This window comes from Sceloporus occidentalis, unplaced genomic scaffold (genome assembly GCF_023333645.1).
Source record: "Sceloporus occidentalis isolate IW3139 unplaced genomic scaffold, rSceOcc1.0.p SCAF_161, whole genome shotgun sequence".
In the NCBI taxonomy this organism is placed as follows: domain Eukaryota; kingdom Metazoa; phylum Chordata; class Lepidosauria; order Squamata; family Phrynosomatidae; genus Sceloporus; species Sceloporus occidentalis.
Window position 1 is genome coordinate 1521486 of NW_028317141.1, and position 16763 is coordinate 1538248.

At 50.2% G+C, this 16763-nt stretch overlaps 3 protein-coding genes across 4 annotated transcripts; 1 reads left to right on the plus strand and 2 right to left on the minus strand.

The window, feature by feature from the left end:
- LOC149279737 (histone H3-like) lies at nucleotides 1-755 on the minus strand. Of its 2 annotated transcripts, none has more exons than XM_089500909.1 (2): nucleotides 427-755; nucleotides 1-97 (listed from the first exon to the last, which is right to left on the minus strand). In XM_089500909.1, the coding sequence occupies exons 1-2, from the start codon at nucleotides 753-755 to the stop codon at nucleotides 1-3; spliced, it is 426 nt and encodes a 141-aa protein (XP_089357035.1). The 2 variants fall into 2 exon arrangements, with proteins under 2 accessions (XP_089357035.1, XP_089357036.1); XM_089500910.1 differs by having other exon boundaries at nucleotides 1-63; nucleotides 402-755.
- A 1996-nt stretch (nucleotides 756-2751) lies between these two features.
- Nucleotides 2752-3132, minus strand: LOC149279738 (histone H2B 1.1-like). The gene has a single exon (XM_089500956.1). It carries the CDS (start codon nucleotides 3130-3132, stop codon nucleotides 2752-2754), a length of 381 nt encoding a protein of 126 aa, XP_089357082.1.
- Nucleotides 3133-3481: 349 nt separating this feature from the next.
- Nucleotides 3482-3874, plus strand: LOC149279739 (histone H2A type 2-B). The gene has a single exon (XM_089500928.1). It carries the CDS (start codon nucleotides 3482-3484, stop codon nucleotides 3872-3874), a length of 393 nt encoding a protein of 130 aa, XP_089357054.1.
- Nucleotides 3875-16763: the final 12889 nt, after the last annotated feature.

Below are 16763 nucleotides of genomic sequence, written 5' to 3' on the forward strand. Positions count from 1 at the left end.
TTAGGCACGTTCACCTCTGATCCTGCGAGCCAGCTGAATGTCTTTTGGCATGATAGTAACCCGCTTAGCGTGAATAGCGCACAAGTTGGTGTCTTCCCTAGCCTAGCCCCATACTTGTGCGTAGATTGACATATTCGGCCAGCGCTCTCGCTCGGAGCTCTGTCCGTAACAGAATAGAGATAAGGGGTGGGGGGGCTTAAAGATTGTGCTTTGCCGTTAATCGTTATGCCCAGCCGGGTAGAGGGCCAAGGATCAATGGTGTGAGAAGGTTGAAGCTTTGCCGAGACAACAGGGTTCATTTCGTGTATGCGAAGGGAAACACAAAACATAAGCTCGTTTGAGTGACAATGTGGTGGCTCTTAAAAGAGCCTTTGTGGGAGGGGAAACAGCGTTCCCCCCACACCGCGTTTAGCGTGAATAGCGCACAAGTTGGTATCTTCGAAAAGCCCCACCAGGTAAGCCTCGCTGGCTTCCTGGAGGGCCATAACAGCAGAACTCTGGAAACGTAGATCGGTTTTGAAGTCTTGAGCAATCTCACGGACCAGCCGCTGGAAAGGCAGCTTTCGGATAAGCAACTCCGTAGACTTCTGGTAACGACGGATTTCCCTCAGAGCTACGGTGCCCGGGCGGTAGCGATGTGGCTTCTTCACGCCCCCGGTAGCCGGAGCGCTTTTCCTCGCAGCTTTGGTCGCCAGCTGTTTCCGAGGAGCCTTTCCTCCGGTGGATTTACGGGCTGTCTGCTTGGTGCGAGCCATACTGATACGTGCGGATACAATTCACTGACAAATACAACGTAACTGTAACGATTCTGTGGCTAACTCAACCCCTTTATAGAGTAGCGGTAAATGTGATTGGATACGCTTAATCACGCCCCTCTTTTTCATAGGCTAGGACGATGGTTTGAAAAAGCCAGCCTTTGATCAAGAGACTTCGGTGTGGAGCGTTATCTTTTTTTAATTTATTTAAATTAAATGCTCGAATCGGTCATGTATTCGTTAGCTGCGGTTCTTTTTTTATTTATTTCTTCTCCTCTCTTTTGTTCAGCCTCCTACCTAGTAAAACTGTGTACTGGCTGACCGTTAACAGCGATACGGCGACAGCTAAAAGCCCGCCTTTATCTTGGCCGCCGTTTGGCGTTTATTTACAGCGATGTGCTGCCACCTAGTGGTAAATGAGGGATCGTCGAAAGCGATCACGTGGAGGTGAGGGAGGCAGAAGTTTAAGGTACTTGATGCAGTAGAGAGGTTTGATTAATAAAGGCTAGGCATCTTTGAAAGCAGATGCGGGCTTGGTGTAGGGAGTGGCGCAAAGGAGGTTGGTTTGAATTGTTCATATCCGGTTTCCTTTGATATTCCTAAATAGCCAATCGGTGTCTGAGGCACGCTTGGAAGCTTCTCCAGCCAACCAACGTGAAGCATATATTCAAATAGCAACGCCCCCTTGAGGCATCATGGTGCGGTTCCCTATCAGGTCCGTCTAGTACGTATAAAAGAAAGCGGGCTGGCCGTTAGCGAGTATTGTGCTGTGGAACTCGTGAAGTAAGCGTGATCATGTCTGGCCGTGGCAAAGGAGGTAAGGGACTCGGGAAAGGTGGCGCAAAGAGGCACAGGAAGGTGCTTCGGGATAACATCCAGGGTATCACCAAGCCTGCTATCCGCCGTTTGGCTCGCAGAGGAGGTGTAAAGCGTATCTCTGGGCTGATCTATGAGGAGACTCGCGGTGTGCTCAAAGTGTTTTTGGAGAACGTGATTCGTGACGCAGTCACTTATACTGAGCATGCCAAGAGGAAAACCGTTACCGCTATGGACGTGGTGTATGCCTTGAAACGCCAAGGCCGTACTCTGTACGGTTTCGGAGGTTAAGCTTGTTGACTCGTGACCCTGAAACACCCAACGGCTCTTCTCAGAGCCACCCACACCCTCTCTTAGGCTATGATCATGTTGTTCTTGTGCCTGCCCGTGCTTTTCTATGCACACCTTGAAATAACCAGCTGAACAGTGCCTGGGTCTGGCTATAGATTGAGCTACAGGCAGGATCGGAGTGCTAGGAGTTGGGCCCGTTTACAGAACATGTGCTGGGATCGGCAGCTGGTGTCCACCAAAGGCTTGCGCGGGGCTCACTTGAATGGGGGCCGGGACGGCCCAGGTTTAATAGGTGCTGTCTGTGGTAGTTATCTGTATTCTGTATGTCCCGGTATGTGGGTGAATTTTATTATGCCTTTGTCGTCCCCTCATGTGTTATCCTGTCCGTGTGCCACATGTCCTGCCCACGACACTACCGAGTTATGTATTATTGGGGAAAGCCCGTATACTACAGCGCCACCGAGGTTCCTGAAGAGCTGTGTCCGCTGCCAGGATCACGCATTGTCCTTTTCAGGACAACAGACCCACGATGTAGCTCATCTTCGGCTAGCCACAGTGGTAAAGCAGCCCCTTCTCTCTGCAACGCTGGTTCTGTCTGGCGGTGAAGGGGTTAATCTCCGGCGTCCCAGCAGGAGAAATCAGCAATTAGCTGGAATACCCAGTCAGAGTACAGGTCAGTGCCGTCACAGGAGCCCCTTCACCTTGGGCTTCTCTTCCCAAGCAGTCTGGATACCCCAGCTAACCTGGAGGAGTGAGAAGCACATTTCAATGCTCTTCCCAGAGCTAGCATGCCCCGACAAAAGCGCTAGATCAGTTACATAGCTCTGAGATGGACGATGTGGGTGGCTCTCAAAAGAGCCTTTGTTTAAAAAGTGAGAGAACGAGAACTTTACTTGGCGCTGGTGTACTTGGTAACAGCCTTGGTGCCCTCTGACACAGCGTGCTTGGCCAGCTCTCCAGGAAGGAGGAGGCGTACAGCAGTCTGAATCTCCCGAGAAGTGATAGTGGAACGCTTGTTGTAATGGGCTAGCCGTGAAGCTTCCCCGGCAATGCGCTCAAAGATGTCATTGACAAACGAGTTCATGATGCCCATGGCCTTGGAGGAAATGCCAGTGTCGGGATGCACCTGCTTCAGTACCTTGTAGACATAAATCGCGTAGCTTTCCTTTCTACTCTTCTTGCGCTTCTTCCCATTTTTTTTCTGGGTCTTTGTAACAGCTTTCTTAGAGCCTTTCTTCGGAGCAGGCGCAGATTTCGCTGGATCAGGCATCGCGTCTGCTTTCGTTTCAGCTCCAATTCCAGAGACCGTGATTAACACTGAAATTACTGCGCCGGGCCCTTCCCTTTATAGGCACCGCATGCAAATAAGGCCGTTCTGCTGTCTCGCGTCCGATTCGATGAGGTTGTCACGTGAGAAGATGCGGCCGCCCATGAAACGCAGTGCCTACACCGATTGGTGTCTTAGACTATTTCCACCCGATTGGCTGTTTTGAAAAGGAACCAATCAGCGACGAAGAGCGTCACGGGGGGAAGCTACAAATAGCTGGGTAAGTGAGCAGCGTCTCTTCGTAAGGAACTTCACAGTTAACGGACCGATTAGCCGCTTGTTGAGCGAAAGCATGTCTGGCAGAGGAAAACAAGGTGGAAAGGTTCGCGCTAAGGCAAAGACACGTTCTTCCCGTGCTGGTCTGCAGTTCCCTGTCGGCCGTGTGCATAGGCTTCTTCGCAAGGGTAATTATGCCGAGAGAGTAGGCGCCGGCGCACCCGTGTATCTGGCAGCGGTGTTGGAGTATCTGACTGCTGAGATACTGGAGTTGGCTGGTAACGCTGCACGCGACAACAAAAAGACCCGCATCATTCCTCGCCACCTGCAACTTGCCGTTCGTAATGACGAGGAGCTCAATAAGCTGCTCGGAGGGGTCACCATTGCTCAGGGAGGTGTTCTACCCAACATCCAGGCGGTGCTCTTGCCCAAGAAGACAGAGAGCCACAAACCTGCCAAGAGCAAGTGAGTGCAGTAATCGGTAACCGCAGGGCAATTCGTAAACATCACCAAAGGCTCTTTTCAGAGCCACCTATAATCTCTGGAACAAGCTGTATCTGTCTTGCTATAAACTTACTACAAACTTCTTTAAAGGCAACTGTTTTCCACTGCAGTTTTCCAGCCCGATGTTTAGTTGGTGAGCTTAACGGTTGCTAAACACCATTCATACAGGTTACATCATACACCCTACCGCCCCACCCCTCCCCCCCGGCCGTTTCTGGGTTAAAATTCGAGGCAAAGCTGCCAGCACTTAAATGGATAAATATGGTTCTCAAGAAAGGTGGGTGGGCAAGTGCGACCACACGGTGGCAGCATTGCATAGGAAATTGTGGTTTACCGCAGATTAAAGTGGCAGAAGCTGGGGAATCCCTCAACTGTGTGATGATCGTGTAGCTGGCAAATGGTCTGGGGAGCGAATTAATGAATTTGATAATCACTGTGAGAGAGACCGGTGAGTAGCTCCACTTTAGACATCTCCCTTGCCTCTGAAAGCTTAATGGCTAAGAAGGGATTAACCCTTCATATACCCCAAAGTAGTGATGCGAGGTTCAGATCAGTAAAGTGAATCGGATCATTTCGAGTCGTTCATTGAAATGATCCGATTCATGATCCGAATCTTCGGGTCACTCAGTGTGACTCATAGGAGTTACTGTTTCCCCAGTCCCTCCCTGAAGTCAAACTAACGATTGGCCCCGCCCCTTTCATTAGGGTCAATGAACCCTCCTGCCTGTCTGCCTACTCTAGCGATGTCACTGAAGGCAGGGAATCGTTCAGAGATTCGAACCATTCAGAGAATATCACTGACACCACACTTTTATAAATAAATACATTAATAATCTTAACTGCCCCCATTATTTAGATTCCACTTAGATTGCCCACCTTTAGATTTTTACCTCTAACTGCACCTTTAGTTAACTTTATTAAATTAACCCTCAGTCCTCAGCATTAAATTAACCCTAAGCACCCCATTAACCATTACTGCCCCTAAATTAACCCTGAAGACCCTCATTAACCATAACTGCCCCGGCGCGGCTATCGGACCCACCCAAGGCTGTCCCTTACCGTCCTACCTCATCCATGTATCTCCTGCCCTACCCATGGACTTCGGCTCTCGTAGCCCAGACACCCCCGCAGAGACTGGGGATCCCTTGTCACTGGAGCTGCTAGAGAGGTGGCGATCAGGCAGTGCGGCTATCGTACAAATGCCGGCTGTCCCGGGGAAACTTCGATTTGCTGCCGCTCGGGGTCCCTACGGATATTGCGAGGCTCGGTTGCCTAAGCGTGGTGCCGGACCGTCTGGGCAGGGAGGGAAGATGTGTGCCTGATTTATGACCTTTTTATCACCTAACCTGTATATAAGCCTGTGTGTTTCCCAAAAAAAGTCTGTTACTTCCCTGGAACGTTAGTTTTGTCTAATTACAATTACGGCACTGTACTCAGCTAGGCCTCAGCGGGCTGCGGTGCCGTGAAGCTAGGGTCACTGGACCAGCTCGTGAGCCCTGCTCCGCTAGTGTCGGTGTGACGGACCGACCAGGGACCTCAGGTTCTCCCTCTCCGCCAAGAGCGACTTCTCCCTTCAGGACAATAATTCCAGAAGATTTTTCTGCCGGAGAACAAAATTCAGAACATTATCAGTACACTTGGGCACCAGGGGGCTCTTCGTGTTCGTCTTCGTGCTCGTCTTCGGGGGGGAAAAAACCTTCGTATTCCGCGAATATTCGCCCGTTCCTGTCTTCTCTTCGGGCGAATATTCGCGGACATTCTTCGTGCTCGTTTAATCTTCGTTTCCTTCCCGGTTGCCTTGCAGGGGTTAACAGCTGCCGTGAAGGAACGTGTGCAACTCTATTGGTCGTTTCGGCAGGGGGCTGGTCTGGCATCAACTAGTGAATTGCAGAACGCACTTCATTCGTTGATGGCAGGCGAGCCCCCTGCCGAAACGACCAATAGAGTTGCACACACGTACTGAGGTGTACTGTACACAAAATGACCTAGACAAATGCTCCAAGGAACTTGGCCTCCGTTTATCATACACAGTCACACATCCATAGATGTTTAATAAAAGAATAGGGATTATTTTTAAATTGATTTTGGACCACTTGTAATACATGCCTAACATTTGCTACCTATTTACAATGGCATACTTTGCAACAACCCAACTTTTACTGGACAGGACTGGAAAAAAGCAGGACTGTCCACCAAAATCTTGGGTGTGTTGGCAGGTATGCGGATGGAAAAATGTTGGACAAGAACTAAAAAATAGCTTAGGGTTAATGTACGGTTATGTTTAAGATTAGTAGCAGTGCACTGCTTTGGTTAAAGATGTATTATGTCTAAATAATAATTTAATTTTAATGGGTTTTAAAAAAAAATTAGGGGTTTATTTAAATGTATTTTAAAGTTAGATTTATTATTTAGTACTTTATTATATTTATTTAATGTTTATACTAGTGCTACCTACCGAGCTATAACTACCAACGTGTATTTGCATACCTAGTTTAGCTAAATTAGATGGGACAGGACTGGAAAAAAGCAGGACTGTCCCTGAAAAAGTTGGGTCTGTTGGCAGGTATGTGGATGGAAAAATGTTATAGTATGAAGTGTGAGTTATAGCGTTAATGCTAGTGAGTGTAGAAATGAAGGCCAGGACAAATAACAAGAGGAAAGGTCCTTGTGATTTGTGCATTGTACGTGTATGTGTTATGTGTGTTATGTGTGTTGTCACTTGTCACTGTGTTATGTGTGTTATGTGTTATGTCACTGTGTTATTTGTGTTATTGTGTGTGTTATGTTTGGTTGGTTGTGTATCAGAAGGAAAATAATGAAATGGAAAAGGAAATGGAAAAGGCGAATGAGTGGGCAATTGGCGACCCACTCACCTGTTTCACCCCAGAGCAAAGCATCCAAACACTGTCAGTCCTAGACGTTTGGCAGCGGACTTCCAGAGCTCAGGCACAAGGCCCTAGCGTAAGCTGGCCACTCCGGCGGAGGTAGCAGGCGTTGCCACACCGCAAACAGACGCAGCCAGAGGGGAGAAACTGCCCTTACCACTAGGGACATTTTGGGCATGACTCTAGCCAGGAAGCGAACTGGCATCGAAGAGACACCGGCACCACCACCAGCAGCAGCAGCAGAATTGGGAAAGGCGAATGAGTGGGCAATTGGCGACCCACTCACCTGTTTCACCCCAGGGCAAAGCACCCAAACACTGTCAGTCCTAGACGTTTGGCAGCAGACTTCCAGAGCTCAGACACTAGGCCCTAGCGTAAGCTGGCCACTCCGGCGGAGGTAGCAGGCGTTGCCACACCGCAGACAGAGGCAGCCAGGGGGGAGAAACGGCCCTTACCATTAGGGACATTTGAGGCATGACACTAGCCAGGAAGCGAACTGGCATCGAAGAGACACCGGCACCACCAGCAGCAGCAGCAGCAGCAGCAGAATTGGGAAAGGCGAATGAGTGGGCAATTGGCGACCCACTCACCTGTTTCACCCCAGGGCAAAGCACCCAAACACTGTCAGTCCTAGACGTTTGGCAGTGGACTTCCAGAGCTCAGACACAAGGTCCTAGCGTAAGCTGGCCACTCCGGCGGAGGTAGCAGGCGTTGCCACACCGCAGACAGAGGCAGCCAGGGGGGAGAAACTGCCCTTACCATTAGGGACATTTGAGGCATGACACTAGCCAGGAAGCGAACTGGCATCGAAGAGACGCTGGCACCACCACCAGCAGCAGCAGCAGAATTGGGAAAGGCGAATGAGTGGGCAATTGGCGACCCACTCACCTGTTCCACCCCAGAGCAAAGCATCCAAACACTGTCAGTCCTTGGCGTTTGGGAGCGGACTTCCAGAGCTCAGACACAAGGCCCTAGCGTAAGCTGGCTACACCGGCGGAGGTAGCAGGCGTTGCCACACCGCAAACAGACGCAGCCAGGGGGGAGAAACTGCCCTTACCATTAGGGACATTTAAGGCATGACACTAGCCAGGAAGCGAACTGGCAGAGAAGAGACGCTGGCACCACCACCAGCAGCAGCAGCAGAATTGGGTAAGGCGAATGAGTGGGCAATTGGCGACCCGCTCACCTGTTCCACCCCAGAGCAAAGCATCCCAACACTGTCAGTCCTAGACGTTTGGCAGCAGACTTCCAGAGCTCAGACACTAGGCCCTAGCGTAAGCTGGCTACATTGGCGGAGGTAGCAGGCGTTGCCACACCGCAGCAAGTGCAACCAGGGGGGGAGAAACTACCCTCTCCATTAGGGACATTTAAGGCATGACACTAGCCAGGAAGCGAACTGGCAGAGAAGAGACGCTGGCACCACCACCAGCAGCAGCAGCAGCATTGGAAAAGGCGAATGAGTGGGTAATTGACGACCCGCTCACCTGTTTCACCCCAGGGCAAAGCATCCAAAAACTGTCAGTCCTTGGCGTTTGGGAGCGGACTTCCAGAACTCAGACACAACGCCCTAGCGTAAGCTGGCTACATTGGCGGAGGTAGCAGGCGTTGCCACACCGCAGCAAGTGCAACCAGGGGGGGAGAAACTACCCTCTCCATTAGGGACATTTAAGGCATGACACTAGCCAGAAAGAGAACTGGCAGAGAAGAGACGCTGGCACCACCACCAGCAGCAGCAGCAGCAGCAGCATTGGAAAAGGCGAATGAGTGGGCAATTGACGACCCGCTCACCTGTTTCACCCCAGGGCAAAGCATCCAAAGACTGTCAGTCCTTGGCGTTTGGGAGCGGACTTCCAGAACTCAGACACTAGGCCCTAGCATAAATTGGCTACACCGGCGGAGGTAGCAGACGTTGCCACACCGCAAACACGTGCAACCAGGGGGAGAAACTACCTTAAACATTACAGATAAAAAAAATTAACTTTCCAAGCTAAGAGCTGGGTAACCCAACTTGGGCAGATTGAATTTAAGGAAGGCAATCTGCTCCATCAGATGAGGTGCCATGCGTGAGCGCTGTGGACTCAGTATGTTTCCAGTCATAGAAAACACGCGCTCACTTTGAACAGTGGTTGGCGGACATGATAGTAGCTGCTGCGCAACCCATGAGAGTGCAGGCCACACACTCTTCTTTTCATCCCAGTAGCTAAGAGGATCAACATTAGGCGCAGAAGGAACTTCACAGAGGTAAAGTTTGACCATTTCAGCAGCACTACTCTCCTTTCTGCTGCTAGCTCTGTCAGATGGTCCAACTATACTCCCAAGTGCCTCTTCCCAAAACGCAGCTGCTCCACTCAGCTGTGTTGTGCTGCTTGTGGCACTGCTGCTGATGCTGCTGCTAGGAGTAGCAGACCACATCATCTCTTCCTCCTCCTGCACCTCTCCCTCCTCGGACAGCATTCCCATTTTACGCTGCCAGTCACGCACCTTGTTGACCAATTGCTCCCGGTAGCTACTGAGAACATTAAATTTCAAAGCTAGCTTTCCCTTAATTCTTGGATCGCAAAGGCACGCTAGCATCATTTCGGGACTCTCTTCCATTCGTTTGCGAAGGTGTACTTTTAGCAGATCCTTCAGCTTCCTGACTATGGCTGCTATGTCAGGATGTAGAGTGCCACCTTGAACAGCCTCACGGTTTCCAAGGAACACATCCATCTTGCTGCCTAGATGGGAGAACACTGGGATTACCTGGGCCAGACTGGCAGTGTTTGATCTTAAATTTTCTGTGGCATCCCTGAATGGTTTAAGGACTGCCACTAGCTGGGCGATCACTGTCCAATCCTCCCTATTCAATGGAGAGGTAATCCCAATATTGTGCTCTGAGGCAAGATTATGGATTGCCCTCTGCTGCTCCAAAATCCTCTCGAGCATGTCTAACGTGGAGTTCCACCGTGTACTGACATCCTGACGTAGGCAGTGTACGGGAAGACCTGACCTCTCTTGCTCTTCCCTCAAAAGTTGGCTAGCCTTAACACTATGGTGAAAGTGCCCAGCGATCTTTCTGCAGCGGGACAGAACTACTGCTACCACATTAGTTCCTTCTGACATTGCTGCCTTCACTACAAGATGGATGATGTGGGCTGCACAGCGCACACCAACAATATGACCATCTCGCAGCGCTTTCACCATATTGGCACCTCAGTCAGTTACCACAAAACCAACTTCAACATTGGTGCCCGCCTCTGCTCCCACCCAAAGGCTAAACATTTTCCTCATCGCATGCAGAATGTTTTGGGAAGTGTGCTTTTCATCCATCACTTCTGCATGGAGAAGGAAAGATCGGTAGCCTGCTGCAGCAGCTTCCTTAGACACACCGGGCTGCCACCAGTGTGCAGTCAAAGAAAGAAAGGCATGCTGGCCGCTAGGTGCACTCCACAAATCTGTAGTGAAATGAACAGACTGACCAGCAGCCTTGGAAAGCTCCTCTTTCACTGCTGCAACACAGGACCGATACAATGAGGGGACAATGTTCCTGCTGAAAGTGGAATGTGACGGAACTGTATATTGTGGAGCCACAGCCGCCATCAATTGTTTGAAAGGCTCCCCTTCGATCATAGAGAAGGATGCCCCTCCAACAGCAATGAACTGACCAATCAGTCGCGTTACTTTATTGGCCTGTTTGGGCATTGACCTTTTGGATTGGAATGCCACAAATTGTTCCAGGGTGGGCTGGACATGCAGTGCTCCAACCTGCCTTGGTCTCTGGCTGCCAGCACTAGTTGCTGCTGCTGCTGCTGCTGCTGCTATTGGCTCAGAAGAAGAAGCTGTTGGGGTTTTTCCACGGCCACCAGCTATGCTGCCTGCACTAAGTTTTACCTCTGCATCTTTCCCCAATAGCACAGCGTTGTGTTGAGTGCTGAGGTGATGCTTCATGTTAGCACTGGTAAAATGGCCAGACACTTTCCCTCTGCTTATTAGCTTCCCACAATGTTTGCACTTTCCATAGCGCCCTTCTTCAACATTTTCAAAGTGCTCCCAAATTGGGGCGCGCATAGCCTTGGAGTGTGCCTTGGGTGCTGCTCCTACTGCTCGGGGTGGATGAACAGAGGCAGAACTAGTGGTGGTGGGACTGGTGGTAACAGTACTGGCCATAGTGGGACTGCTAATTGCTTTAGATTTGCTAGGTTTTGCTGCTGCTGCTGGTGGTGGTGGTGGTGGTGATGATCGTAGCGGAGAAGGTGGAGGCTCAGGGGAAAATTGTGCACTAGTCATTTGGACACTGCTCCCTGAGGAATCTGATTCCTGACCACTCATCTCCTCTACTTCCTCTGGCTCATAGTCTAGCTCTTCATTAGCCAGATCGAATGGAATTCCTGCTAGGCTGGAGCTAAGACTGATATCGTCGTGAGACTCGTGACTAGTAGTAGTGCGAGCAGGAAGAATAGACGCTGCACTTGGCCTCTCAGTCTCAGGCTCCTCTGCTACCTCGCTAGGTGGAGTTCCACTATGTGTAGCCCTCTCTCTAACTGTCTTTACAAAAATGTTGTAAGGACTTGGTGGCTTGCTAGAGGTGCTAGGAGGACATGGCGTGGCGGTACCGGTGGGAACAGTAGGCGCAGCACTAGTAGTGGTGGTGGTTTTCCCTACGAAGGAATGAGATCGCTTTGGTTTGGGAAAACCTCTCTGAGTCTTGCTGCTAATTTGGCTCTGCTTGGTACCTTGCATGCTGCTCGTGGATGGGGAAGATGCTGCTTGGGGCAAAAGGCACTTCTTTTTACTCACTGTGCTAGTAGAAGTACTAGTTGTGCTACCCTTTAACTTTGAACGTGCTTCTGGTGCTTTAGGCTTTCCGTAAAAAAACATAGAGCTTGTGGGCCTAGCCACACTACTACTGCCTGCTTTTGGTGCCTTTCCTTTACTTGATGATCCTTCAAGCAATGCTTCCGCAAATGATAAGCGAGAGCTTGGCCTACTTGGCCGACTAGACTGACGCAAAGGCTGCATCTTAGAACTGGTGCTGGTGGTGGTGGTAGATGGACCTTGTCCCTCCTTAGTCCCAAAAGGAGGATCCATTTCAAATTTTGTGTTGTGTGTGTAGTGTAATGTTTAAAAAAACAAAAAAAGGGGGGGGGATAAAAAAATTTAAGACTTTGAATTTACACGGGCCTAAGAGCCTTTCCTACTACTATGCTAAACCTAAAGCTATATTAGTATTCTAGTTTAACTCTAGGCAGACGCTCTCAAGCCCACTTAACTAAAGTGAGGTTAAATTATATATAATATTATATTATTAATAGATTAGAATTACTTATATTAGGGATTATAGATAGACTATAGTTTATTAATTAGAAAGAATTACTTATATATATTATAGATTATGAATTAGAATTTATATTATATTATATAATATAGATTAAGAAGATTAAAGATTAGAATTATTTTAGTACTACAGCTAGTAGCTTGAAGCTTTGCTTAGTACAGTTGTTGTCGTCACACAGTCAATTATTCTTGAAAAGAAATTAGAAATAAAATAAAATGTCAGTTAGCTTCACTGCTTGCTGAAACACACAGCACTTATGCGGCTGCACTCACTAGCCCAACAAGTTCACTTCACTGATGGACTGAGGTGAGCAAAACAAATGAAATAAAATGAAAGATTATTAATTAAGAAAAATTGACTTGGTCTCTTGCTGTTGCTAAAACAAAGCACAAACTATAGAGCTGCAGCACCAGTACAAATAGATTAGCTGAACTATACGCTAGTAGTAATTAATTAATATTATTACTTTTATCTATAGCTAATTTAATTAACTATTAAGATAAGAATTATAGAATTATTGATATTAATGATTTTAGATTAGACACTAGTAGATGTCTTGAATGTCTACAGTACACTCTACACTAGTATACTATTACTAACTATAGTATATCTAACTGACAAATATATATATAATTTTATAATGTATTCAATTATTAATTATTAATATTACTGATTTTAGATTAGACACTAGTAGATGTCTTGAATGTCTACAGTACACTCTACAGCAGTATACTATAGTATATAATATATGACTGACAAATATATATATATAATATTATAATGTACTATTAAATTATTATATATTCTATTAAATTATTATTTATAAATTCTATTATTTAATTTATTTAAGCAGGACAGGCAGTAGGCACTAGTGCCAGCCCAGAGCAAGGGCACCCTTACACTACAGTTGATGACAAATTAAATAAAAAAAATTATTAAATTAATCAAATTATTATTATTAAATATATTAATTAAGTAGAACTGAAGTGAGGAAGAGTACACTGTGAGAAATGGCAGGCTAAGGCTTACCAGTCTCACACAGAACAGAACAATCTCTCTCTGTAACGCTCGGATGCAGCACAGCAGTGTTGCCAAAGCAGTCACAGCGAAAAATGAATGAATCTCTCAGGCGAGCTCTGGTCTTATAAAGGCGCCTTCAGAATTAAAAAAACAGCAGCACAGGCATTGGACGAGACCCTTAGCGTGACGTCACAAGAGCGAGCTGATTAGACAGACGAGGATCAGCTCACTCCTGTTTGAAATCTTCGATTCTTCGTGGTTGTGAGTCTTCGTCTTCGCCTACGTTTTGCCGGCACTGTACTCTCTTCGGCAAGTCTTCGGAACGAACAAAAAAACCGGCCTCTTCGTGCTCGTTTTCATGTTCGCCCGAAGAGTTCCCACAGAAACCGCCTAGCTCTGGCTCTCTGCCCCGGCATGGTCTCCCTTCCAGTAATAATACTGATTTGGGGCAGATATACAACTGTACATATACCATAGTCGCTAAGATGCTTCTGATGACCTGGAAGCCTGTTGGAGTTCAGGCCCCTGAGTGCATCACATGAAGCAGCGTACGACATAATCGTGTAAATATTAACGTATTAAACATTCACATTATTACCTCCCAAAGCAGCATGCGTGAGGCGGGTAGTCTTTCCTTTTGTGGAAACACCGATCTCCAAGAAAGGGTAACGAAGTAACTGCGAAAACCTCCACCACCACCTGATGTTGACCCTGGGCCAGAGGACGCCAACAGACACCACCGTCGCAACATACTTCACACCACCTGATGATGGCCCTGGGCCGGAGGGTGTCAACAGACACCACCGTCGCCTCAGGGGCAACATACTCGACTTCCACCTGATGTTCACCCTGGGCCGGAGAGCGCCAACAGACACCACCGTCGCCTCAGAGGCAACATACTGCACCACCACCTGATGTTGACCCTGGGCCAGAGGGCGCCAACAGACACCACCGTCGCAACATACTTCACACCACCTGATATTGGCCCTGGGCTGGAGGGTGTCAACAGACACCACTGTCGCCTCAGGGGCAACATACTCCACCCCCACATGATGTTGACCGTGGGCCGGAGGGTGTCAACAGACACCACTGTCGCCCCAGGGACAACATACTCCACCACCAAATGATGATTGCCCTGGGATGAAGGGCGCCAAGAAACACCACCGTCCCCTGAGAGACAACATACTCCACCACTACCTGATGTTCACCCTGGCCCGGAGGGCATCAACAGACACCACCGTCGCCTTGGGAGCAATATACCCGGCCACCACCTAAAGTTGACCCTGGGCCGGAGGGTGTCAGCAGACACCACCATCGCCACAGGGACAACATACTCCACCCTCACCTGATGTTGACCCTTGGCCTGAGAGCGCAAACAGACAACATACTCCACCACCACCTGATGTTGGCCCTGGGATGAAGGGCATCAGCAGACACCACCGTCGCCTCAGGGGCAAATACTCCACCCCCACCGGATGTTGACCCTGTGCCGGAGGGTGTCAGCAGACACCATCGTCGCCCCACGGACAACATACTCCACCCACACCTGATGTTGACCCTGGGCCTGAGAGGGCCAACAGACAACATACTCCACCCCCACCTGATGTTGACCCTGTTCCAGAGGGTGTCAACAGACACCACCATCGCCTCAGGGGCAACGTACTGCTCCCCCACCTGATGTTGACCCTGTTCCGGAGGGTGTCAACAGACACCACCGTCGCCCCAGGGACAACATACTCCACCACCACCTGATGTTGGCACTGGGATGAAGGGCGCCAAGAAACAACACCGTCCCCTCAGACACAACATACTCCACCACCACCTGATGTTGACCCTGGGCCGGAGGGCATCAACAGACACCACCGTCGCCTCAGGGGCAAATACTGCACCCCCACCGGATGTTGGCCCTGTGCCGGAGGGTGTCAGCAGACACCACCGTCGCCACAGAGACAACATACTCCACCACCACCTGATGTTGACCCTGGGCCGGAGGGTATCAACAGACACCACCGTCTCCTCACGGGCAAAATACTCTACCCCCACGTGATGTTGACCCTGGGCCAGAGGGTGTCAACAGACACCACCGTCGCCTCAGAGGCAAGATACTCCACCACCACCAGATGTTGACTCTGGGCCGGAGGTCATCAACAGACACCACCGTCGCCTCAGGGGCAACACACTCCACCCCCACATGATGTTGACCCTGGGCCGGACAGCGGAAAGAGACATCACCCTGGGCCAGAGGTCGCCAACAGAGACCACCGTCGCAACATACTTTAAACCACCTGATGTTGGCCCTCGGCCGGAGGTCATCAACAGAACCACGTCGCCTCAAGGGCAACATACTCCACCCCCACCTGATGTTGACCCTGGGCCAGAGGGCACCAACAGACACCACCGTCGCAACATACTCCACACCACCTGATGTTGGCACTTGGCCGGAGGGCATCAACAGACACCACCGTCGCCTTGGGAGCAACATACTCCACCACCACCTGATGTTGACCCTGGGGCGGAGGGCATCAACACACACCACCGTCGCCTCAGGGGCAACATACTCCACCCCCACATGATGTTGGCCCTGGGATGAAGGGCGCCAAGAAACACCACCGTCCCCTCAGAGACAACATACTCCACCACCACCTGATGTTCACCCTGGGCCGGAGGGCATCAACAGACACCACCGTCGCCTTGGGAGCAATATACTCGGCCACCACCTAAAGTTGACCCTGGGCCAGAGGGTGTCAGCAGACACCACAGTCGCCTCAGGGGCAACATACTCCACCCCCACCTGATGCTGACCCTGGGCAGGAGGGCGTCAACTGACACCACCGTCGCCTCAAGGACAACATACTCCACCCCCACCGGATGTTGACCCTGTGCCGGAGGGTGTCAGCAGACACCACAGTCGCCCCAGAGACAACATACTCCACCACCACCTGATGTCGGCCCTGGGATGAAGGGCGCCAACAGACACCACCGTCGCCTCAGAGGCAACATACTCCACCACCAACTAATGTTGACCCTTTTCCGGAGAGTGTCAACAGACACCACCGTCGCCCCAGGGACAACATACTCCACCTCCACCTGATGTTCACCCTGGGCCGGAGAGCGCCAACAGACACCACCGTCGCCTCAGAGACAACATACTCCACCACCACCTGATGTTGACCCTGGGCCAGAGGGCGCCAACAGACACCACCGTTGGAACATACTTCACACCACCTGATGTTGGCCCTGGGCCGGAGGGTGTCAACAGACACCACCGTCGCCACAGGGGCAAATACTCCACCCCCACCGGATGTTGATCCTGTGCCGGAGGGTGTCAGCAGACACCACCGTCGCCCCAGGGAAAACATACTCCACCCTCACCTGATGTTGACCCTGGGCCTGAGAGCGCCAACAGACAACATACTCCACCCCCACCTGATATTGACCCTGTTCCGGAGGGTGTCCACAGACACCACCGTCGCCCCAGGGACAACATACTCAACCACCACCTGATGTTGGCCCTGGGATGAAGGGCGCCAAGAGAAACCACCGTCGCCTCAGAGACAACATACTCTACCACCACCTGAAGTTGACCCTGGGCCAGAGGGCATCAACAGACACCACCGTCGCCTCAGGGGCAAATA